The following is a 27,176-nucleotide window of genomic DNA, read 5'->3' as shown; positions in this document are numbered from 1 at the left end:
GACTCAAAGCAGTTGGGAGGTTCATTTTAATTTTGCCCCACAGTCATGGAGCAAATGGCAAAACGTATTAGTTCAGTTCCAGCACTTTGTTCCCCTGGCTGAACTTATTGTGATGAACTCTTATATAAAAATGTTTTAACTGAAGAATTATTTTATTCCGTATTGCTGTTTTGTTGGGCCTTTTAGCGAGTACTCGCTCAAAAATTTGATTTTATCTAATGTAACTTTATGTTTTTTTTTCTCCTATATTCAAAACAGGGGAAATCTTACTATATATATATATATATATATATATATATATATATATATATATATATATATATATATATATATATATATATAAACATTTTATATATATATAAACATTTTATGTTTAATGTTTAATGCGTTTAAAAAAACTAAACGTTTAAAACTAAACTTTTTGTGCTGCAAGCAAAACCCATATGAGGTGAAAAACTAACATTGCACATCAGCCTGCAGGCAACACCGTCATCATGAAACATGATGGCAGTATCATGCTGTGGGAATAGTCTGACGCTGGTAAGAGTTGATGGGAAGTTGGATCAAATTTTCAGAAAGGAAATCATGTAAACACAAACTTATTAGAATGTAAAAGATTTCACACTGTAGGACAAAGGATGCAAAGACCACCTGCTGGAAATGTTCAACAAAAGAGACATATGTCTAGAGAAGTGATGACTCCATCCAATGTAACTGAGTTTGAAATGGAGTTTTGACAGAAGTTCAGTCTGGAAGACTCTAGTCGCACCTGCCTCATCAATCAGCGCCTCCCTCTCTGCAACCTGGACCTATCGGCGCCGGTCCAAGCCTCGCTCCAGCCAATCATCGTTTGGGCTCCAGTTCTAAAGGAGCTTCACCCATGGCCTCCTCTGCTCACCAGCTGCAATTGACCCACCTCCGCCCCATCGCCACCTTTCGCTCCCGGCTCAGGCCTCATCTTCCTCTGACCGCTGCCACCAGTACAGGCCCCGGGTGGGTCTACATTCCTATGCTGCATCAGGAATGTTCATCGAGCTTATCGAAGTCCAGCTCGACGTCCCCGGCCGGGGCTTGAACGCCAAAGACTTTGTTTATTTTCATGTTCATTTTGTCATTAAACTCATTTAATCGCTTCCTTTCTCCATTTGAGTTTCTCCAGATTGAACTATTTTACAAAGGCAAATTCATGCATATTCCGGTCTCTAAATGTCCATAGATGGTGAGAGTAATCCCAAAAGGCTCGACGGCTGTAACTCCATTCAAAGGTTTGACAAAGTATTGATTTCAGATATCTTTTTCTATGAACAAATTCTAAAAACCATGTATCTTTTTCTTACATATTTATGCAGAACTTTGTTGGTCTGTCACATAAAATCTCACTGAAAAACATTTGACTAAATGTAGAAAGTTAAAGGGTGTGTAGACTTCAAACACGTGTGACATAATAAAGCTTTGAAATACATACAGTATTTATACTGAACAGATGTATTAGGAACTATCCTTTTTGCAATGAATAATGTAATTCCCGTCTTAGTTATGGATCAGAGGAAAAAGGGTGCAGTTTTTATTACTGAATGAAATCTCCTCTGATCTCATCTCATGTTTACGGTTTCAGTTTGAGTCATTTCAGCATTTCTGTGGCTCAAAACTTTCTTTACAACTGCTATCTTTGCTAGTGTGTTTAAATAATCACAGCAGGCTTTAAAACTGCAAAACATATAAATAGGCAACAAGACGATGCATTGTTTCAGCCGTTTTCTTGTTATCTTTTCATTCAAGCTGCCTGAAATATAAACCGGTGGTAAAAATCCAGTCAAAATAGAAAACATTCCCTGGCAGTCTGGCTCCGTAAATAACCCAGTTTTCTTTTCTTTTTTTCCTCTTTTTCCCTCTCATGCCCAAGAGGGAAAGGTACACTTCACCTGTCACTCTCACACCCAGTTTAGTTTCTGCCTATAAATACATTTATAGAAGACACCTACAAGGTGCAGTGAGACTTCCTCACTGTGCTGTTAAAATTAGATCGGAGGAGCATTGACGTCAGACCAGTACACACACACACACACACACACACACACGCACACACACACACGGGGTAACAAACATGAGGAGGTTCATTTGAGAAGACCAGTGCGCGCGCACACACAAGCTCTTGCTGCTTCGTCACTCTGTGAATTGGGACCGTCTCAGCAGCAGGGCATTATGGGATAGTTTATAGGAGCTTAATGAATCCTCAAGTTACAATACAGCTTGAGAATGACTGGGAGGGAAGCGGAGACACACACAGAGAGCCACACATATTAAATCCATCTCCTGTTTGTCACGTTCGTGTTCAAATTTTCCCAGCATGTAAGGATTTAGGTTCTGCAGGTCGACCCACAGTCTCCATCAAATGGTCATCTCATTTCTGGGTATAAAACAACAAAGCAATCATTTTTGTTTTCTTTACAGAATATTTACACCATTTTAGTGCAAATAATACTCCAGCATTATCGGTAAGTTGAGCAGGGTTCATAAAGAGTTGGTCATTAAAACTGTTGCTGCACTCAGATCTCTGCTAATGTCTTTTGAAATTTTACTCCACTGCTGATTAAAAAAATAAAATAAAATAAAATAAAAGCGGTGGATTCCAGTCATCTTAACGTCAGATATGGTCTTTGATCAGTCAAAGAAATTCACTTTTGAAAATATATGCATTCAGGACGTGTTTGCATTGCTTTGAAAAGCGTCGGAGGAAATCTGGGCCAGAAAGAAAGACATCTTTTAGATACCAATGGATCTGGGAAAACTTGTGGAAAATATGTCCTACTTTTGAGAGCACTGCTCAGATAAGGAGTTAAGGAGAAGACAAGTCGGGGAGAAAGTTGCGAAAAAAGTTCAAAGCAGAATCAGATTATAAAGACATCATCTCAATGAGGAAGGTTCATCTGAACTTGAGACGATTATGACACAACTGCCAAAACATACAGAGATGACTGCCCATCTAAAATGAAAAAATGAAAAGGAGATGATTAACTAGAGAAGCAACCAAGAGGCCTAATGTAGCTCTCTCTAATGGGCTTGCAGAGACTTTAACAGCTTAGTTGGGACAGCTATGGACAGGACAACTATTTCTGTTTTTCACAAATCTGGGCTTTATGGAACAAAAGCACGAAACATCTATTATTGAAACAAAGCCTGAATACATACTATTTGTAGTTTTCCACAGTCTTTGAAGGCCACACAGAACACGCTTGGAAGACAAGCTGTAAATAAAACATTTTGCTGACAGAATTATCTAGGGATGCTTTTCTTTAGCAAAGTCAAGGAAGCATGTCAGAGTTGATGCAAAGATGGATAAAGTTTAATACAGGGAAGAAACTCCTTCCAGGAGGATCACAGACACAAACATACAATAAGAACTACAATTAAATAACTGATCATAAACTAATCAAGATTTGTTCATGTGGTGGACTGGCCCTGAGAAAATACAGGCCTGTATTTACTTCAGAATCTGTAGCAAGACTTGAAAACTGCTGTTCCCAGAAGCTCTTGATCCAGTCTGACTGAGCTTGAGATCCTTTGACAATAATAATGGGCAAAAAATATTATTTAAGAGATTAAACTTATTTTAAAACAAACTGAGCATGTTTAGTATGTTCAAAGGCTACATAAATATTGAGGTAAGAATCTGTAACTTTTCTGTGAGATTTTAGATTGATCCTGATGTGTGCTATTAACTCAGACCAGCAATCAGAGTTTTTTGGCCAAGACACCCCCCCACACACACACACACATATATATATATAGATAGATAGATATATCTCAAAAGGGCCTTCATAAATCTGCTAAATCATTGGAAATATTTGATTTTTTTGTGGTTCTTTTCTTGTACAAAGAAAATCAATCTAATCTCAGAAATTTCCATTTTCATGAGATTTGAACGAAGTATTTCATGAGGAGCACAGTAGTAAAAGAGCCTTTCAAACACTGCCATGGATTAATACAATCACCAACCATGTTATTATTCGTGCGTATCCAGCTGCACTTTAACACAAATAGTCAATCGGCCAATCACATGGCAGCAACTCAAAGCATGTAGGCATTTAGATGTGGAGAAAATAACTTGCTGACGTTGAAACCAAGCATCAGATTAGAGAACAATGGAAAATTTACTTGACTTGGAACTTAACATGACGATTGGCACAAAATGGTCTGGTCTTAGAAACATCTCCCTGGACTCTTATACAGATCCGTCTTTGTTTTACAGAAAAGTGTCCAAAAACAGAGGCGATGTCCAGAGAGTAGTAATTATCCCCTGTTGATGTCAGAAGTCAGAGGACGATGTTCGTACTGGTTCAAGATGACATAAAGATCACACCAGCTGCTCTCGTTTCCGTTAAGGAAAGCAAGCAGCGGGAATAACAGACTCGGCAATATTGGACAAAAACATATGAGAACAATATTTTCTGGAGTGATGAGTCTAGATTTCAACTTCAGAATAAGAGATTATTAAATTAACCTCCTCAATTGAGCATTCCTTTCAATCGAAGTACTTTATTTCTGACCCACTGTACATTATTCTAGTCTTTATTCTATTTTTACATATATTTTATCTTGTGTGAATCTGCATGCTTCAATTACTTATCACTTTGCTGCAGTTGCATTTTCCCACTGTGGGGCAGTAAATAATATTCTATTCTATTCTACATTTTTTTCCTGAGGTTTCCATCATCAGGTCAGTTTGTCTGATCTGAATTGCTGCTACGCTGAAAACCCAGTAAGCCAGCAAGACATGTCAGGTTCATAAAAAATGTATATGAAACCGGCAAGCATGCTGTGCTGCGCTAGGCAGCTCTCTGGTATGCAAGAGTCGGCAAAAACAACAGTCTGTAATCACAGATTTTATTTCACAACATAAAAAATCTGTAAAAAAAGACAAAATATGGTCAGACCATACTGAGAGGTCTGAGATGATAAGATTAATCATGTTTGTATATAAAATCAGTACAGTTTTGGGTTTTTTGTAATAATTATGTACTGAGCTGTGTAGTAAGTTTTATACAACACATCTGTTTCCACCTCAAGTGAAGAGACTCCATTAGTCTAATCTCACACTGAATAAAAACCCTCTGGTTACTAAATAGAAAGTTTTGGACATTCTAATGTCAAAGTAATTTCTGGTCCTATCTATCCTTTTTTATTACAACTTTAAATGTTTAAATCTTTAAGTATAATACATATTTCTCTGTTTCTTGAATCAAGCAAGCCGTGGTAAGCAGCTATTTTCTTGTAGCCACTTCCTGAAGATCTACAGTCGTCTGACTGACTAGAATAATATGTTTATGTTTTTTATTTTTCATTTAAGGAGTGGGTAATAGAAATGGCTTTGTGTCACATCATAATTATCCCCTTAGAAAGCAAGTCCCTGTAATGAAAATTTATTACTTTTTGTTTTTAAACAAAAAGTGAAGCATAAATTAGAAAAAGTCTCCATATGTCACAGAAGGTCCAGAGTCCAGCAGACAGGTGGACTTATTTCCTTACCAACAGTTATTTTATTATTTTTTTATTTTGGTTTGGAAACTACAAATGTGGCACAGTAAATTTTATAAATTAGCACCTTTTCAAAAAAGGAATAAATGTATTTGTAAAGGTTTTTGCATCTTTACCAGGTGTGTCTAGTGGATGTGGACGGCATAGCGACTAAAATCAATCCACCACTTCTGTTTCTTTCTGTTTCTTATGTGGCTACAAAACATACGACCTGCACCTCACTGAAAGTGATGCATATACGTTGGTCTGATGTCATTAGGTTTTTGTTGTGAAACGTAATGGAAAAAGTACTGAGGGATAATTAAGTACTAGCATGTTTAACTGTGCTTAAATGAAAAACAGGGTAGATCTAAAATGGGATTTAGTTATAATCAGCCTAATTTTCTTTCCAGTGCTTATCTAATTAACATACTAAACGCTACATCGTTTTCAAGAACTATAATCAGTCAAACTTTCCGCACAGCAGGCAGGCGAACTGTTTAACTTAATTCTCCCAATGCATATTAGTTTACAAGGTAAATTTTTAGTTGATGCATTTATTATCCAGTGTTATGTTATTATTATTTGCGCTCACCCGTTAATTTCTTTTTCAAAGCCTTCTGCACTTGGTAATGAACTCATTATCTTTCCTTCCCACTAACTGCACAGAAACAACTTCTCAGAAAACATAATGAGTTTAATCAGAGTTATGGACAGAGTAAGTAAAACCATCAGATGATCCTTAGCCATGTTTATTTCTTTTAATTTAACAAATCTTTTCCTGATGACTAAATGTGTAATCAGATTTCAGTTTACATCCACATTTTAAAACACACAGTTCTGTGTGCGACCTCATTAATCACTACATTTGGCTGCAATTTGAATGATGTCACTGTTGCATGCACAAGTTTGAGCATTTATCTTGAGTAGGTGGATTCTGACTCTTTTAGCGTCATTTTGTAATGCTGAGTAATGCAAAAGAAAAAATAAAATATTGTTCACAATTAAACAGTTCAAGTGTTACGAAACTTAAGCTAATTTTTGGATCTCTCTGTGAACACGGTCCAGATCTGCCGCGCAGCCGTACATAACGACTATTAATAAATATCTGTCCACACATTTGCAGCCCCGTTCACGCACACATATGCGAGCGCACAACTAGTTGGGCCTGACAGTTGGTGTGCGTCATGTGGTGTTGATGCTCATTCACTGGCTCTATGAAAAGTCTGAGGCTGACTGCTGAGTGACGTAAGATTGATATGTAACTCCTCTTCTCTATGCTCAGACAAACGAGTGGGTGTGTTGAGCTTTCAGGAAGATAGACGGGACGCAGAGGAACGGGAAGAGAACTGGGAAGAAAGCAGTGCTGACTGGGAGTTTAGTTTCTGGACGTGGTCCGTGCCACTGCACCGAACACAAACGGATAGCAGACATGACGAGGGACAAGTTTTTGGGAAATTACTCAGTTGTGAGTTAGGTGCGAATTACCATTTATTCCACCTCCCGTCCCCTGATGTTTAACTACATCTTTTCCACTCCCTAATCAGACCTCCTGTGTCCGCCCATGTTTCCTGTTTTACATCAGTTGCTGTCTCGCTCGCAATCTATCCACAAACGAGACCTCTTTCCTCTTTAGTTTACTGTGTCCACATTACGCGCCCATCTGCGTCACGCATGAGGCATGCCTGAGGGTTAAAAATAACAGATGAAAGGGGAACAGACGGATGCAAGGAGAGAGGTGAGGGGGTATGATGACTAGGGGAGATGGAGATGGAGGGCAGAGGAGGAAGAACTTGTTTTAAAGGCAGCAACTTATAAGAGAAATCTGAAAAATCCATGACCCATAAATAGATAATGCACTGGCAGTATTCTATAGTTTATTCCAGCAAGACACAGGACCGAGGGAACACATGGCTGAATGCTTTCCAAAGACACAGGGTCCAATAAAAGCATCTGAATCCTGAATAAGGTGAAGATAATGGACACTGACCACAATGACCGTGAAACTGTGAGGCTTGTTTGTGTGCTTTTCTCTTTTTCACCAGCTTACATAATAAAAAAATGAAATCAGGTTTATCTCTGGAGTTTTGTCAAGCTGCACGTTACGCCCACAAACTTACTTGTATTTCATTGGGAATTGCTTAGCAAAGTAGCACACAGTAGTAAAGAGAATCATGCATCGTTATCATTATCGCGTTTCATTTTTCGCAAACAAAAATGTGCAACGTTTGACAAACCTCTATATTCAGTCTCCCTGAATCAATGCTTTGTGGAACCACCTTTTGTAAACTTACAGCTAAATCAGTTTCAGGGTTTGTCTCTACCGGCTGTGCACATTTAGAGACAAAACTTTCCACCCTTTGTTCCTGAAAAAAACAACAACAAAAAACAATTTTAGCTCATTCAGGTTGGATAGAGTCTGAACCCTGCTCCAAATCTTGCCACTGATTCTCAGTTGGTCTTATGTCTTTTGATTGGGCTATTCTAATATTTGAATATACTTTAATTTGAACCATCTCAGTACAGCTCCTACTGTATGTTCTTGTCTTTTGCATCTATTTAACAGGTTGCCCTCCACCACTGCTTTGAAATCCCGGAGAGAATGATGTGGTGAAAAATGTCCAAAATGTCTTTGTTCGAGAGCTGCAGCAATATTTTTAGTTTTAGCTTATGCTGCTACAACAAATGCGTCATTAATGTGAAGGCTTACTAAGCATCTTTAGGATGCTGTATATATATCTAAAAAAAGTTCTTCATACAAGCTGCAAACATCACAAAAGAAAGTCTATGCAAAAGTTTTAACATTTTTTGTAGCTATAACTTTACTAATTTTAATGATGATTTTAAGCTTAAATTTCAACTGAGCATAGTGACATTATTAAATAACTCAGCAATATTGTCTCAATTTGTTTGATAGCATATAGCTCACCTCATAACTATATGAGTTTATTTTTATACAGTAGTGTTAAATGTGACACGTTTTGTTTGACATATTCATTAACTTTTCGCTGCATGTAAAAATCCACATAAGGTTGTTGCAACTTTGCAGCGCTAACGCAAACTCAGCTTCTTGGTTAAAAGCTGCTGAGACAGTGTGTGTGTGCGCGCAGTGTGTGCAGTGTGTGTATGTGTGTAGATAATTTTCCCAGCTTCTATACTGACACCCACCTTATTAAGCCTCAGATATGAATTTAGCTCAGATATGAATACCTGAGGTTATATCTGGTAGTCCTCATATTGCAAAATGTTGGTGTTGACTGCACAAGGTGACAGCGATGTCAGGGTAAAAATATTGTACTTGCAAATGTCGACAATGGCTTGACAGCATTGACAGTGGCTGAATAAAGCATTACTTCCTGCACCGTAGCAGCGTCAGGCTAAAAGAACTTTGAATTTTTTTGTACTATTTCTCCTAGAAAAAAAGAAAATACAAATAAATGTGCAGCCAGCTTTTGTAGATACAGTCTTAAAAGATCCCAGTTTTAGTTTTCTGTAAATAATTTAGCTATACCTTGAAATTCACCACTTGTGTTATTATTTCATCCTTCATGGATTAAAAAGAGCTTGATGGAAGCTTAATTTGAGTTTTGAATCTCCCTGCTTAATAAACACACTTTATGTTTGGCTGCAGTTGCAAAGAAGTGAGAAACCGAGGACAGGACTGTTTGTAAACACAATTACTGAAATATATTATTAAACAGATCACATCCTGTGCGCCTGGCTGAATACTCTTTTTTTCTGTCTCTGTCTGTGGATGAAATTTTTGCGTCTGTTATTATGGTTAATTGAAACAGTGTGAACACAAATCCTTGACTACTGGGTAATTTAAAACAAATTTATCAGTCAATCCCAAGGTATATATTTACACATCACAAGAGAACTAATCTTGTACTTTGAAAAGCTTTTTGTACTCTAAAGAATTCTGTTTTTACTTTAATCTTGAGTGAAAGTTCCTTTGCAAAATATACTTAACCAAAGGGCAATAACAGTTAATTAAAATTGGTTTAAATAATTTGTTTCATAACAATGTGGTGCTGGCAGCAGCAACAGTTTAATCAGTCACGTTTTAATGTCATCTTAACGCTTTCATGCATAGTGGCCACTATAGAGGACAGCTGTCTAAAAGCCATGTTCTTGTGCTTCTTATGGATTTATATGTTATAAATGCTCACAGACCACTGAAGTGGACACTAATGCATCATAAAATACACCATCAACTACTGGCCATCAGCTGCAAATGCAAGAAATTATTTTTGTTAACAACTTTGTAATTGAAGAAAATTACAATTGATCACCTAAATAAAATAAAATAAAAAAAAAAATGACATTTTTTTACGCCTTAAGAAAATATAAAACAAATCCTGACACAAAGGATCATAATTCATGCATGAAAGGGTTAAAGGCCCCGGGAGGCCAAAATTACATTTTTTCCCCCCCGTCTTTTCTCTCTCTTTCTTATAAATTTTAATGAACTGCAATTAATATATATATAAAAAACAATGTGATCAAAAGGTGTTCAGGACATCTGAGAAATTGACAAAAGAATAAAGCTCACGGCAATGCCAAGAGACCTTCAGCAAATTAAACGGAGCCGGCCAGAGAGACAGATGGAAACGCGACAACAACGGAGCAAATCAAAACAATGAAATACATCAGAAGAAAAAATGAAATTCAGCTCAGAGGAAATGCCCTGCCCAGGTTGGACCCCACCCCTGAGGACTGACCTTGATCAAACACATGCTTATTGGACCCCCATCTGTCTGCAAACGAAGCTCACCTCAAAGGAAAGCAAAACGGGAGTCTGTGCATTCACGAGGCCAAGAGATGAAAGACAAGGAAGTCACTGCTTTTTCTGCTGTGCTTGTGATTTGTCACCAGAGGGTTCACTATAAATATACATTTGAAAAGTTGTACCGTGATCTTTCGTTGTTGAAGCCAAAATAATATGAAAAAAAAAGTTATGGTTCGAATCCCAGAGAGATTCATGGTGGTTACATGTATATCAGAATAAATAAAAAAAATACAGAGAACATTATCTGCTCACAGTCTGGGGAACAGATCCTATTGGTCGGGGTCAGTCAAATCTGTGTTTCTGAACCAACTATTTCTAAATGAGTTGAAAAACCTTCATCACATTGGCATTAAACTACAAATAAAGCTGGCAGAGGCTTAAACATTTTAAGGAGTTTATCTCCCCTTATGGACGAACATGCAGTTGTGAAGGATGGCCATCATAATCCATTTCTCCAGCATCTCCCCAATCTCTAATATGATGACGTTTTCACATTTAAGACTTTGAATTTGATGTTCCCACATGTTTCATAGCTGTATTTGCTCTTTAAGTGACTCTCTCTCTTTTTTTCCCCAAGATGCAACTAATCTAAAACTAAAGTAGGCAGTTTGTTTACCTGTTGGGAAATGACAGAAACACTAAAGGTTGTAATATCCGAGCATGATATGTTGCAGATGTGGCAGATCTATAGAGACGGTTTCCATCAGTGCTTCCATGAAGGCTGCTCAAAACATCAATATTGGCTTGATGGTGAGAGAAGAGATTTATTTCATACCCTGGAATGATGATGGGGAAAACTTTGTCAGCACCGCAACTTTAAGCTGAATAATAGTAAACAGAGATTATTGAAAAAACATTGTCAAGCTTGGATTGTCTCTTTAGAGACAATCCTGTCAAACTTTTTCAAAATATAAAGGACGGATAGATTATTGTTATTTCTTGTTTTCTAAATCAGCAGGATTGCATTTTCTAAAAACCAAGGAAAACCTACCCATCCATGTCCCTCTATTACTTTTTCAACCTTATTTTTTGTCCTGAGTGTGAAAAATTAAATGCAGTTGATGCATTTTTATTTTTACTTCTCGTGATAAATATAAATTTGACAAGGAAGACAAAAACAGCAGCACCAGAACAACTGGACAGTAGACCTTAGGAGACAGTGAGAGAGTAATGACCAATATGGATTTGTTAACCTATGACTGTCACTGTCAACATAATTTAGTTAATGATGCAAAATCTCAGCTGGGATTCTTTAAAAAAACAAATATATGTCACATTCTGTTAGTTGTAAGATATTAACAAAAAATGTATCTGGTCTTTATCAAGTTTTGACATTATCTAACTCTAATCTCAAGTTTACAAAACACAGATAAGCCACTATTTATTAAATAAACAATTAGTCAAAATGCTAAGTTTCAGAGAAGCTAAGTGAACAATTGATGCACAAAATGTACAGTTGAAACCAGGTATTTGCTTATACTGAATAAAAGGACACATTTTTTTCCCCACTGTCTGAAATTAAATCAGACCAGCCTTCTCTCTTTTTAGGTCAGTTAGAATGACCAAAATTATTTCTATTTGCAAAATCCCACAATAACAAGTAACGGAATATCAGAGATGTATTTATAAATATCTTTAAAATCAGATCTGATACGCACCAGTCACCCCCAACCCTGGAAGGACAAGCGTGGGTGACATTTGTCTTTGTTTGTGCAGTAACAGATTGAATACTGTGGCAGGCACACATACGAAATGCCAGGTTTTAAGCATATTGAATAATAATAATAAAAAAACATGAGAAAAATAAATACACCCTTTACGGGGTATCAAGGACAGGGACATATGCTGACTTGCGACTAACAGATGGGAATAACTGGATTTTGTGAATGACAACTAATAAATTAAATATGTTAATCTATATTTGTAATGCTTACATAAAGAAACATGCCTATTTCAGACATTTATATTTCATTCGATTACAGTATACAACTGTACTAATATTTATTTCTCAGTTTTTAGCCCTCTATGTTTGTTAGAAGGATGCAATTCAGGAGAAAGGCAGGATACACAGAGCATCTCTAAAGAAGTGTGCTGCAAGAGGAATGGAGGAGGCAGAAGAGGAGGAAGGAGAGTGGACTCTATTGATCTGAATGCAAGAACATATACGGTTGAGCCTTATACAATTGTTCCTTGAGAAACGAAAATAGATAAGACTCAGAAGTTGCACACACGACAAAGCGCAATCACTGTGCCGTCGTTTGGCATGATTTAAAGTTCTTTGCTCAGCGGCCAAAAAACATTGCCACCACAAAAAAAAAATAATTCAATGCAATATTTTATTTTAGCTTTGATTACAGCACACATTCACTGGGGCATTGTTTCAATAAGCTTCTGCAATGTCACAAGATTTATTCCCATTCAGTGTTGGATTAGTTTTTCCGCCAAGATCTGTTATTGATAATGGGAGAGTCCCACTGGGAAAAGGCCCAGACTCTGTGGTGGCCAGTCCATGTGTGAAAACGATGTCTAAATATCTGTGAACCACTCCTTCACAGATTGAGCCTGGTGATGCTGCCATTGTCCTCTTGGAATATTCTCATGTTATCTGGGAGAAAACAATCCACTGATGGGATAATTTGGTCTTTTTTTTTTAATAAAAAATTATGGTTCCCCATTTTCCTTCAATTTTAATAATAATGTGTTGGACAGTTTTTTTTTATCACGTCTAGTAGTTTCTGTAATCCCCTTAGATATTTTCTAAGTTTGATGCCAAATATTTCACCCTTTTCCACAACCACTGGATGTGTCTTTTGAGATGGTTGTTTAAGAAATGAGAAGCTACTCATTGCATCACTTGCGAGCTGGAAGACAGCAGCAACTATCTGTTTAAACCTGGATTGCTAAATCCAGGTTTAAACATGTTTTTGTTCAGACAGTGCATTATCTCAAGCAGAAGAAATAAAATATAAAAAATAAATGTCATCACATGTTTGCATGTACTCGTTATTTATTTATACGGAATTTTAAGCTTTTGATATTTATTTGACTCATTCTTTTCCAAGGATTCTACTGCATACAACTTTAATAGTTTTCACAAACAAGAAATGGGTCTGAATTCATTCTGGGTTTGGCTTCGGCTGCACAAGATTGATAGTTACATACACACAGATTTAAGCCTGTTAGCAAATGGTGCTGAAGCCATTTTTAATTGCATGTATCAAACATCTGTTAGTTTCTGGTAAGTCGTGATAATTGAATGCAGCAAGAAGTTTATTTTTGGTAGTAAAATAATCATTGTGTTTGACAGGATTTATTGGATTAAAGAATGCTCAGAATAATGGGATAGTCCAAGGACACATAACTGAAGATATACGAGAGAGAACATTAGTTAGGAAGATATATGACAGCTGTTTCGACACAACTCAATATTACAACTATAATTCTAAACAAATCTTCCTCCAATATTTGGAGGAAGACCCGTTCTATCTCCAATCAAAAGAAAAGGGTTTCGAGGTTGAAAAACTCAGCCTGGGATTAACTACTTCAGATTTTACCTCACTACCTCGACATTCTTCAACTTCACTTCAAATCAAGTCGTATTGTTTGAACTTGGATGTAGCTGGTTGTTCCAATAGAACGATGATAGAGAGAGAAAGAGAGAGAGAGATTTGTCATAGTATATCTCAAAGTTTCTTTTCTTTTTTATTTTGCCACAAAATCTGATTTTCATCTCTATCATCATGTATAAAGACAGGGACAAATAAATTGAGAGAGGCTTTACAACACCCTGTCTTTCTCTCAAAAACAAAAGTTTGACTCATCCGTGAAACGATTAAAAAACAAACAAGAAATCACCTACAAATTAAAGCAGCTGTTTGTAAAGATATTGGGGGGACTTTTGAAAAAACAAAAGGAAACAGATGCTGGCCGTATTTCTGAAGCCGGAGAGCAGTTTCCTTATAAGAAGGAGAACTGACAACACACCATTGTGTGACAGAACTTGCGCCAATGTGTGGAAAGACACCAACAGTTTATGGTTAAGCGGAAGTGGTGACGCCAAGGCGCCAAACAAATGAAAAACACTGGCAAACAACAAAACAAAAAGGGAGGGATCTCTGGAAGACAAAGAGAAGCAAGATGTAGGAGAGAGGAGCTGAGTAAGACGAGGAAGAATAGCGCCGGCGTCTTTGTCTGTGATTAGTGGACAGAAAGATTCTGGTGTCTCTGAGAATGCTCGTGACTGATGAGATGATCATCACAGTGAGCAGTTTGCTAGTTTGCTTCAAAACAACACATGTTGAGCCACTTCAACTTCATGTACTAACATGAACATGTACTAACACAGGGCTGTGTTAGTACATGTTCTGTTTCTTTACTGTGTTTGATTTTCTGATGCTCTTTTTCTGAGGCATCGTGGTCTAACTGGTTTTTAAGCTGCTCATGCACATAAAAACTTTTTTTTTCTTCGGGAGATGCCTTTGAACACGCACTCACATCCTCTGCCTCATTAATGTGAACCAAAGGTGGCCAAACAAGTTCACCTGCAGAGCAAGCGCATGCAGAAATTTAATTGAATCTTCTGTGGATGACCCTTGTTAAAGGATGCTGCAAAGTTAAGAGATAAAAATGATTGAACCGTTGTCATCTTGAAAAGATTTAGCTAAAACCTGTCAGGTGCAAAAGTGAAACTATCATAAACAGATACTTGAATAAGTAATTAAATATTTGCATTGGTGATTAAAACGCAATTAAGTGTTCGTGACAGTGTCAAGATCATTTGTTTTAAAAGGGCTTAGATCCCATATATCCTAACATCTGATTGTTTAGCCTGCACAACTAGTATTATATGCATTCAGCCACTTAATGTAACATAATTATCACATATTCAGATGCACATGTGATGACTAATTGATTTATTTTCACATTTAATTAGTTGGTCTAATTAAATGTGTTTTATATATATACGCTACAGAAATGCTGCAAACAGAAAATATTTGGTATGTGGCAACTAATCAAGTACATTAAAGAAAGGTAATATCATAAACCATCTACACTAGTTGGTTATCAGAATTACATAAGTTTCACATGTTTCTCATAAAATCTGTTTCATCTCAATAAATGTTGACAAAATGTCAAACGCTTCACTGAGACTTTACAACTGATGGCTGGTCTTGTATTGCACTTGAACCCAGACCAGATAAATCAGAAATGACATAAAGCAAAACTTTATCAACTAGCCAACTAAAGGCTGATCCACTAATCAGCCTTTTGGACAAAGTGAGAGCTGTGTTGTGTAATCCAGCCAATGGAGAGAAGTGCTGCCGAGGTTAGCCAGTCATTACAGTTCATTCTATGTGACGCCAAAGAGTCTCACTTTTATCCTCTAAAAGTTACTTTGGCATACGCAACACATATTCACAGAGTTTAAACGTAACAAACTTTGAGCATTGAACCTTTCTGTGACCAATTATGGATTATTCACATTCAAATTAAATACAATTTTGACCTTTTGCTTTGCGTTTCATTAAACATTCCAATGTAGCTGCAGCTGACTTTATATGAGCACACCTCCACAACAAAATATAAAGCATGACTTTTTTCCCCAGACTATACGGTCTTTTTCCCTGAAAGAGAAATTTCAGCTGGTCAGCTTAAAATCTTTGAAAATTTAAATGAATGAAATTACTGAATATGCATAAGGAATTTTTTTTTTTTCATCCATGTTCTTTGAAAACAGAAACACCTTCAGCCTGGTGTTCTGTCACCCTTGCTCACACCCTTTCTGATCCGCTACCATCACATCACCTATGATGTAACGCCGCGCTCAAACGCTCGGTCACACCTGCAGCAGAGGATCCTGGAGGCTCATTAGGACAGACCGAGTCATTGGCAGCTTATTTCAGGGTCCTTAGCACCACAGAGTGCAAAAGATGTCAGCGTGCCATGTTAGTATGTACAGTGATGCACTCAGCGGTTGGTAAGGTAGCAGTGGACCGAAGCCCAGAAAAAAATGACACGTGGATCCAAAACGGACAGACAGACAGACACGCAGATGGACAGACGGGGCTGGCAGATGTGAAAGAGTGGGCGCCGGCCCGGGGAAGCCGCGTTTTGTTCTTGTGTGGGGAATGCACAAACACGACGTAGTAATAATCACACCGACCGAGGAGACTTGCGCCCACACGGCACTGCGAACCTGCTGTGTGGGAGACTGGCACAACGCTGACTTACTGTTGGGCCATGGTGGCATTTAGACAAAGTTTACCACAGCGGGCAGGCGTGCAAGCACACATTATCACACGCATTTAATCACAGCAGGTTCTGTGGGTGTGTGTAAAGGGAACGCCAAGTGAGGTTTTGGCCCCTGGACAGGCAGTGGGCACCAGAACCTTTAGTCCAGAAGCAGGAGGTATGAGGGAACAATAACACAGAAGGGTGTGGTGTGATGGATCTCCTATAATTACTCATCTGTTTATTATTCCTCTGGCTCTGTTGGCACAGAAAGAACTGCAGATTGTGTCAGCTCTGTGTGTGAGTGTGTGCGTACTGCATGCAGCCGTGTACAGGCTCCACACACTCACAGAGTGACTCCATCCACCATCACTCACTCATCTGCTGGCCCTCCTGTGAGTTTCTATGAATGGCTGCACTTCTGTTGTCTGCATCCTCAAGGCTCCAGTCTGAGCAGCCCGTCCTCATTGTTCACCATCAATGAGAGATTAAAAAAAAAGGTGGAATTATTTCCCAAGGTCATCTCTGACCTACTCCACTGCATCTCTTGCGACTTCAGTCTAATCAGTGATGTAAATGGTTCTCTTTTTATTTATTTTTTATTATTGCATGAAAGACAATAAAAAAAACATGCTCTTTAGAAACCTTTCTACAAACGTAGAATTGTCTGCAGAGATTTATGCAGACAGGAGTCCCAGGCTAAAAAAATAATAATTACTCAAAGCATTCTGTAATAGTGTAGAGAAGTTTAAGCAACTTTAATCACTATTTCAGAAGACAAGCTACATTCATAATAAAGCTACAGAGTTTAATGAATTCTTTTTGTGGGTTTTAAATGTAGAAACATGAAAAATCTTTTAGTACAGCAGGAGGTTGGAGCTCATTTTTGGACACAGACTTTATTAAGGAAGATGATAAGTCTAAAGCCGTCGTGTTAGCTTGACAGCAGAACTACTAATGGCAAAACAAAACCTTGTTTGACTCAGAAACCTTCAGGATGTTTCTGCAGCCTAAGAAATTGTGTTGCATTTTTCTAGACTCATGATATCTTGCCACATATTTCACAGTTTTTGTTTTTAAGAGACCAGCTAAACTATTTTAGTACAATTTTGCAACAGGTCATGTGAACATCTGACTTAAAAGAAGAATTAAATAAGCTAAAACAGGATTACATTAAGCATTTACCACTTGTCAGTTCAGAATCTAAATACATTTGGATAAATATAGATAAAGAAAATTGTATTTTTCAATTTTTGAATTACCCTGTAGTTCATGTAGGCCTTTCGCTTAAAATATTTTCATACCAACACCTGTCTTTCATCTATGACACCCCAATAACCTAAACTCATCAGGAATAAACAGAAAATAAGAAGTACATTTTCTAAACATTCATAAGCTGTTAGATTTGATACTGAGAACGCAATGCTGTTTTACTTCGAAGGTTTTCACATTTTTATTACTTTTAGGCTGTGACAAATAAAAAATAAAACCACTTTGCAGTTCAACGTAAACTGTCATATTTTAGGAATGTAAAAAGGTTTAACAATGCAGCACAAATTTTTCGTATTTTTCCTGTTAAACTAACACATTATAATTTCTCATATTAGGACCTTATAGTCAGTTTTAAGTTAGTGCAAACTTGATAAGTAGAGGGTACATTTTACTTTTATTTATTTTTAATCAAATAACCTAACTTATTCAATACACATGAATGAGTATGGCGAAGGCTCCAACAAATATCACATCAACAGCAAACATATAGAAGATTGTTTTTTTGCTCAGAACATACCAAAAATTGCTTTTTTCTTTTGTCTTAATGTAAAACGGCTTTTGGTGAAGACTGAGCACTGCAGTGCTTCTTGTAAACATCAGCCCAACAATTAAATATGGTGGTGGCAGCATTATACTTTGGGAATTCTTTTTCTCACCAGGGACAGAAAAATATAAACAACAAATTGAGCAAAAAAAACAAACAACTAAAAACAACTTGCTTTGGGGCTGAGGCACGCCTTCCAGCTGTATAATAAACCTGAACATAACCAGAACTTGAAAGCTGCTGTGCACACAAGCTCTTCATCTTATCTGACATATGAAGCTATTTTGCAAAGAAAAAAAAAAGCAAACAATTTAGTTTGCTAACGCAGAACGATTTGTATAGACATAAACTACAGTGAAATACAAAATATTGGTTCAGGAAGGTTGAATCATGACTCATTACTTATACATATTTTTACATAGTAAATGTCAGCCAGTCTTGTAAAAGTAATTATGGCCTGTTTCTCAGCTTTTATCACACCGTTTCAAATACTGGTAATCTAAGTCAAAACGAGGAGAAAAAAAATGGCAAGTACTGACTCCGGAAAGCAAAAAGACGACAAAACACAACAGATGCCTTAATGTGGACACCACTTCAAGTCTGTTCAGCTGTGACTCTCAAGCTGTCACTGCTTGTGATTGAAAACCAACAGTGACATGCCATCGGTTGCATCTATGTCACTGTGACAACTTGTTTTATCTTTGCTAAAATTACTTTCTGAAATCAAAAATAAACCCCTGGTTACTCCATTCTAAATCAAATCAATTCAAATCAAATTTTATTTGTGTAGCAAATTGCAGCAACAAGGCATTTCAAACTGCTTTGCCATAAAAGCACAAAGTCATAATACACACAGGCAACAATTTAAACATTACATTTAGTCAAGTGCCATCGTTAATTTTGTCCTTGATTATGTTTCAAAAGCATTTCTAAACAAGTGGGTTTTTAGTCTAGATTTAAAGGCACTCAGTGTTTGAGCTGTTTTTCAGTTTTCTGGAAGTTTGTTCCATATAGAAACTGAATGCTGCTTCTTCATGTTTGGTTCTGGGGATGCAGAGCAGAACAAAACCAGAAGACTCAAAGGGTCTGGAAGGTTGATACAACAACAGCAGATCTTTAATGTATTGTGGTGCTAAGCCGTTCAGTGATTTATAAACTAACAACAGTATTTCAGTCTATTCTCTGAGCTAAGGGAGCCAGTGTAAGAACTTTAGAACTTGGGTGATGTGCTGGGTCTTCCTGGTTTAAATGAGAACGCGAGCACTATTAAGTGTGCAAACTTTTTTTGCCAATTATATGGATGGTGAAATAACTTCAGACTGAATAATACAAAAGAAAGCTGTGAAAACAGGTAGCCCCTTGCAAAAGCATCTTTACCTTGTGAACTATTTTCAGATTTTGACAAGGTGGGAAAATCAAATTAAAGTTTTTTTTTCACATAAATAATATCTAAACTGTTGTGCATTTATATTTATTTACCTGTTATGTTGTAGAACTGGGTTTGATCCTAATTACAGCTGAAAATCAGGAACCATATTTAAATATGTGTTTGTCTAATGATGCTTTTGCACTTTTAGAGACTGAAGTTTTCAGCCTTTCTTCTTTTCAGAACTGATCAAGTTTTGTTGATGGCGAACCTCTGAAAAGAGCTTTAAAAAAAAAAAGTTTTTCAAAAGATTCTTAACTTAATAATGTTGGACTTTGACTTAACTATGTTTACCAACTGTTATGTGAACAGATAGTAGGTTGCACTGGATGTCATTTAGGTGGATCAGAGTTTTACTCTATATATACTATTTTTTATCAATCAGTTTAATAAAATAAAATAAAAAATCCCAATGAAATTTAATGAGTTATATGGCTATCATGTGACAATATGGAAAAACTTTAATGGGAATGAGCATTTCTATTTCATATATGTCAGAATTTGACTGACACTTGGCATTAGACACTGACACCTTCCAAGTGCCCATTCCTTCCTTGTTAAGATAGGTGCCATTCCAGAGCTCCATCATCAGTAATTATGTCAGCACTATAATTAAACCACAAACAGGATGACTGCGCATGCCGCAGTTAAGCACAACAACAAAATTCTCTTCAATGGCGGTTGTTTGGTGTGACTCGCTATCTTGTGGCTTAATCATAACTCGGGGGCATCCTCCTTCCCTCGGACAGAACCATCTATAGGACTGTTTTTTTTTCTCTTCTTTGTATCACTCTGTCTGGGCGCAGCGCGCCGGAAGCAGACCATAACAGTCTCTGTAAACGCAAGCCAGGAAACAAGCCTCTGCTACCCATCCTCCGCTCCTCCACAAAGCCCAGTCATCATTACCGGGCAACGTGCCTTATTGGCTTGCTCCCGCCTCCCTCATCTTCTTCTTACACACACACACACACACACACACACACACACACACACACACACACACACACACACACACACACACACACACACACACACACACACACACACACACACATGCTCCCACCCTTCCTTCTCTCTGCCATCACCAATGTGCGTCGAGAAAGTCTCCTCCTCCCAGTCCTGAGCGCACGTCTCCAACAAGCCTTTTACGCGCGTAGAAGCTCTTCTCGAGAATCCCCTCGCGGTCGGCCCCTCCCCTTTCCGTTTTCTCGCCGCCCTCATTCATTCATGACCCCCGAGCAGTGACGTAGGAGATTCCACGGTGCCCACTGCCGTAGGCAACTACGGCATGCTGGAGTATATATGGGACAGTGGTGGCCATCAGCCGGCACACTCTCAGTCGCTCCGACTCGGGAACCAGAGCATCAGCGGAGATAGCAAGGCTTTACTTCGCCCTCTCAGGCTAACTCGCTTTGGGCTTTGGTTCAGGATGGACAACTCTTCTATTTCTCGGAGCCGACGAAGCTCCATCATGCGCAACTGCAGAAGTAAGTTTCTTTTCCGTCTTTGGCTGGGGACGTTTCTTGGATTGTACTTGGAGTTGAAACGTGTTTGCTCTATGATAGAAATTGTGCATGAATGCATTAAGTTTTATATGAAAATGTATGTGATTTATGTGATGTATATTAGAAGCAGAGAAAATGGGTGGACGATGAACGTTTTACTATTCAGAACCACAGATGAATTTCCGATTAATAATTTCCGTCTTATTTATAATTGCACGTTTTTCCTATTGGTAGAAGTAGAAACGAGTTTTACTAAAGTCTCAAAATTCAATGTTGTGTTTTGACTGAGCGGTTTTGTGGCCATGTGGTGCGCAATGGTCAGAGCGAGTGCGTAAGTGTCATAGGCATAACTCCGAGGTGTGTATTCTTTTGGAAACTAACTTTTAGCTGAAGTTTCCGTGTATTCAAGCTCTTTATTGAAACTGGAGAATTAAACACATATTTCAAAAGAGTGCAGCTGCTTTAACGTCAGGACCCTCCATGTTTTTTGAACTGAATAAAAGAGGATGAATTCAGCACCACGGACTGCTCTCACCTCTTTCTCTTCTCTGTCTCTCCTCCAGACGGTCTCTCCCTCTGGCTGGTGGTCTGGCTGGTCCTCGGCAAGCCAAATCCGGCGTCGGCGTGTCCGCACCACTGCGTGTGTTACCCGACGCCCATGACTGTGAGCTGCCAGGCGCAGAACTTCACCGCCGTCCCCGTGGGAGTGCCGTACGAGTCCCAGCGCGTGTTCCTCCAGAACAACCGGATTACGGAGCTCAGAGTTGGCTCTTTTGGCTTCGGAACTCAGGTAGGAGGGGGAAAAAAAAGTTTCAAAACGTGTTTTAATTGTATTTTATTTTCCAAGCATTTAAATGTTAAGAAAAAAAAAATAGCTAACGATTTTTATACGTCTTCTTGTAGGTTCTGTGGCTGTTCTCCAACAACATCACATGGATTGAGGCAGGTGCTTTCAGTGAGCTGAGGGACTTGGAGGAGTTGGATCTGGGAGACAACCCCGGCCTTCACAGGCTTGAGGGGGGAGCTTTCCGCGGCCTTGAGAAGCTTCAGAGCCTCCACATGCACCGCTGCAGGCTCACTGCCCTGCCCCATGACATTTTCCACAAGCTTTACAGCCTACAGTTCCTCTACCTGCAGGTAGGGGCGCTAGAGACACATTGCTGCTCTCACATTTCTGATTCACATACACATGCAGCTGCCCACACTGTGCACGTGCTACCCACATTCCAGATCAGATACGGTGAGTTCTTTTTTTTTTTTTTTTTTTCTTATCTTCCTTTCTTGGTTTTCAGGAAAACAACCTTCACTTCCTGCAAGATGACATCTTTTCTGACCTCATCAACCTGAGCCAGCTGTTTCTCCATGGCAACCGGATCCGAACCCTCTCAGAGAACGTGTTCCGTGGCCTGGTCAACCTCGACCGGCTTCTCCTCCATGACAACCGCATCCGTCAGGTGAACCGCCGCGCCTTCCGCGATCTGGGCCGCTTGACGATGCTTTTCCTCTTCAACAACTCCCTGGCCGAGCTGCCAAGCCAGACCCTGAGGGACACCCAGGGCATCGAGTTCCTCCGCCTCAATGCCAACCCCTGGTCCTGCGGCTGTGAGGCCCGTGCCCTGTGGGAGTGGTTCCGTGAGGCCCGTGTCTCATCATCTGAGGTGATCTGTGCCTCTCCTTCCATCCGCCGTGGCCAGGATCTCCGCTTCCTCCGAGAGATGGATTTCGCCCTCTGCCCCCTGCCTGACCCTGGCTCCATTGCTGGCTCCACCACCACCACCTTCAGCACCAAGACCCGCTGGTGGTTCCACAAAAACAAGCCCCAGTCCTCCACAAAAGGCGTCTTTGAGAAGTCATCAGAGACTGTCAAGGCTGGCTTGTATGGAAAAGGTCCTTCTACAACCACCTCGGTGGTCAAGTATGAATTGGCGGATGAAGAGCTGGCTCTGCCCAAACTTGACCCTGAAGAGTACTGGGCAAACTACGGCAATGAAGAACCAGGTGTCTCAGTGCGGTGCTTTGAGCTCGAATGTCCACCTGAGTTTGATTTGCCTCCATCTTCCTCTCCTCCCAGATCATCCTCACCCTCTTTACTCTCTCTACTAACCCTTTCTGTGTTCACCATCTGCCTCCACCTACTATTTGGCTGAATTGAACTCTTAGTGCCACACCCCTCCCCTTCCAGCCTGTTTTAGAGGCTGAAGGAACCCTGTTAGACTCTTTATACCCCCTTTGCCCACTCTGCTGTCAGGTATTTCTCAAGGAACAGCATGGGAGATTGGGGGAATGGCTAGATTCTTAATCTACCACCTATAGGGCTTAACACTTATTCAGGGCTGCTAAGAGTTCTTCACCTACAATCATCTACAATGATCAACAGGTATGGCTTTCTGTGCCTTACCTGCATTACGACTCCCTGCGAGCAGGGCTACGAGGGCTGAGTCCATCACCAGGAAGAAGGAATTTGATAGCAGTTGTGTACGATGTTGTCAATTCTGTCACCTCAACTTTAGTCAATACTACTAGTGCTATTAGTGCATCCAGCTACCTGGCTGCTATGAATACTACAATTACTGTTAGAAACAGTGTACAGTAATTACACTACTGTAACCACTTAAAGTGTCATGTAAATAGGTTTGTGTTGTGCGAGTGTTCAGGCTGACTTTGTGGTCCAGCACAATCACTTTTCATTTGGATCCAGGAAAACTGTGAAGGCTTGTGCCTCTACTTGACAGAGCACCATGCACAGTGAAGCAGGGAAGAGACAGGAGCACAAAAATACTGTGAAGACAAAGATGACAGAGGGGAATTCAAGATGACAGGGACAGCAAACGGGAGGGAGGGAGAGCGTTTGAGCAGCAATAAGAGTGAGACAAGAAGGTCAGTGCTGGCAGTAGAAGCAGCAACCTGCAGGAGATAAGTAATAAATCTGGTTCCCCTGTGGTCCTCCATTCGCCACCCTCTGTAAATATGGTGTTGTTTAGCGACAACCACATGGAGAGAATGCTTTCTTTCGGAAAGCTGGAGATTTTTGATTTTGGATGTCTTTCTGTGACATATTGATATAATGTGTGATGATTGTTAACTTGAATGCCAATGAATGATCTTGATATAAAAGATATACTGAATATTTCCTGCATCATGCCTTTCTTTGATGAGTATCTTCTAACTGGAGGGGTTTTTCTTTTTGTGGGCGGTTGGTGATTTTGAAGCAATATGAATGTGGGAGAGAATATGGTAAAACAAAAATATAAGACACAAACAAAAGTAGCAGATTGCTGTTGGGTGACAAAACCGTGACTAAAGAGCTTGTGGACCTAAAGAACTGACCACACAGTCACATGGGCAGCGCTGGCTATGACAGGCATCTGTGAGTGTGTATCAAAGGCAATGAATGGATTCACAAGTTGGCAACTCTGCAAAGGCAAATACGTCACTAGATTTAGCACTTCACTGACTCACCAAGGGGTTGCGCCAAACGGACAGACGAGGTGTAAATTGGATGCTTTTTGTGAGCAAACTAAGAGAGCAACACAGGAATCCGGAGCCAGTAAATTAAGACTCCCCGTGCAGGCTGGCGGAGATTAGGCTATTCCAAAAAAGTCAAGTTTTGCAGGGGATTCTGAGGCTGCAAGACATTTTGATCAAGAAGCGGAAAGAGTTAAAGCTGAAGCAGGAAGTTTCCAAATATAGGCATCCACACTGAGGGAACAAAGGCGATGCTGATATACAACTATGTCTTTATTTTCTCTCTCTGCTCACCTCATGTTACACTCTTTATTTCAAGCCATCTCGATCCCTCAAAGGTAGTGGAAGATATTCTTCAACGAAGGTTATCAGGGGAAGGCCAGGATGTACTAGGAGTGAAAGAGTAGGTGGTGATGTTAGAAATCTTCACACATGCAGACAGATGCAATCAGAGCTGGTGAGCTTCGCGGTGCTCTTCGCTCCTTTGATATTTCTCGCCAATGAGGAAAGCCTGTGGGAAATATTCAGTGTTATCTGTTTAGTAAGTCTCCTAGAGGAGGTCAAACTGAGCCCGGGTGCTCTCTAGTGACCATTACGTCACTTTCAGATGACCAAAGTGCCAGTTATACCATTTCCCCCCAAAGTTTCCTTTGTTAGTTTGACAGTCTGCATGTTTTATGTTTTGTATCTGAAGAGAGAAATAGTCATTAATATATTAAACACTGACTTGTTATTTATTTTTACTGTAAAAGAAAAAGACATGTTCTTGAAAGAATAAATTCATACTTGTTTTAACAAAGTCTGATTGAGTGGGAGTTTTATTCTATGTCTTGGCAAATATCCAGTCAAGCACCCAAAGCAAAAAAGAGTACAGCACACAGACACGCACACGCAAACTCACGCACACCAACTCGCAAACACACAGAGACTGCTGGCCTTGTGTATACAGGCAGCTGACCATCCCTTTCAGCTACACAACTATTAATAAAAGCAAAACAGTAACAGAAAGTGAGCAGGGCTGCAGTTCTCTGCTCAGTGAATCTAAAACAAACTCAAGCAGCAGGAATCTTATCTTTCTCTTAAATGGGACTAATACACATTAAGACATAATGTAAATCATTCAATCTAAAATATTAGCTTACAGATTGTCATTTTTTTGACAAAATGATCTTGTCATTCTAAGTGAGGCCATGTCATCATGAGTTACAAAAAAAATCACTCATTGTCAGTTTTTACAGTGCAACATGAGCTTAAATACATTTACCTGACAAGCACCGTTTGGAAATACAAGAATTTCACTTCAATTTATAAACTGCTTAGTTAAAACTTTTTCATCAAACTTTCATGAGCTGAAATTGAATAACAAAAGTCTTCTATATTAATACATGGACAACAATCGTCCCATTTCCCAAACAACATTTGAAAAGTTTTAGCAAAGAGGTTTAACATTGTAAAAACACATTTCTACTACTTTTTAAAACCACATGTAATTTGAATTGTATGCGATTAGAACTGTAAAAGCACATTTTGGAATAAAAATATCCATACTGTCCTAACTGAATGCACAACTGTTCAAAGCTCCAATTAGCATTTTGTGCAAAGCGGCGTGTTTCACTGAAACTGGCAAGAGTTTTTCTCCTGGCAGCTGCCAAACCACGACATTTATTGCACAGATAACATATCATCAGACTTCTGAAAGTGACTAGTTGTTTTACAAATTTAGGTAGAAGCAGTCTGCATGCCTAGATGTTGGGTATATGTGAATGATCTGAGCACCTGATATGATTTACCTGGGTGAGTGAATACCTTTGGCAGTATCATGAACAACATTGTTCAAAAACAATGCATAAAGCATTGAGTGCACTGTGCAATCCAGCATTCGCAAGGGCATAGCAGAACTGCAAACCAATACAAGGCCATCCACTGAATCAGAAAGGTCAGGCAAGAAAAAGGTCAATAAGAGAAGGAACAAATACTTTTTTGGAGGAACTGTAGAGATCATTAATTCAGGTGGGAGAATGTTATGACAAGTTAACACATGTAGCAATTATGAAATAATGACAAGCTAAAACGCTATTGTTGAAAGACAGCCATAAGAAGTCATATTTTAAATTGGCAATGGCAAAATAAGAAACACAACCCTACAAACACAACAGGCACTATAACAAAAGGACGCAGATCAAAGGATATTTCTATGTTGAAATGGAAAAGTCAAAGTATGGATCTGAATCTAATCAAGAATTTGTTTGTGGCGCAAGTTATAAATTGATGCTCACAGACAATCTCCATTCCATATAATTGAGCCATCCCGACCCCACTAAGGGACAAGGGTGTAAAGAAAATGGATGGATGGATGGATGGATGGATGGATGGATGGATGGATGGATGGATGGATGGATGGATGGATGGATGGATGGATGGATAATT

At 39.0% G+C, this 27,176-nt stretch overlaps 1 protein-coding gene and 1 long non-coding RNA gene across 3 annotated transcripts in view; one reads left to right on the top strand and one right to left on the bottom strand.

Moving 5' to 3' along the window:
• Positions 1 to 21,894, bottom strand: part of LOC103464017 (uncharacterized) — a 50,072-nt gene extending 28,178 nt beyond the window's left edge. For both annotated transcript variants that reach the window (XR_533574.3, XR_001776841.2), the window contains exon 1: positions 21,820 to 21,894. This is a non-coding gene — a long non-coding RNA (uncharacterized LOC103464017). The remainder of the gene's footprint in view (positions 1 to 21,819) is intronic.
• Positions 20,978 to 25,548, top strand: rtn4rl2a (reticulon 4 receptor-like 2 a). The gene is made up of 4 exons (XM_008407834.3): positions 20,978 to 21,266; positions 21,848 to 22,074; positions 22,188 to 22,421; positions 22,577 to 25,548. The coding sequence occupies exons 1-4, from the start codon at positions 21,068 to 21,070 to the stop codon at positions 23,429 to 23,431; spliced, it is 1,515 nt and encodes a 504-aa protein (XP_008406056.1). The 5' UTR covers positions 20,978 to 21,067; the 3' UTR covers positions 23,432 to 25,548.
• Positions 25,549 to 27,176: the final 1,628 nt, after the last annotated feature.

Source organism: Poecilia reticulata, chromosome 1, assembly GCF_904066995.2.
Source record: "Poecilia reticulata chromosome 1, P_reticulata-male-v2, whole genome shotgun sequence".
Taxonomy (NCBI): Eukaryota; Metazoa; Chordata; class Actinopteri; order Cyprinodontiformes; family Poeciliidae; genus Poecilia; species Poecilia reticulata.
The sequence above is the reverse complement of the archived record's forward strand: the minus strand, read 5'-3'. Positions and strand labels throughout refer to the sequence as shown.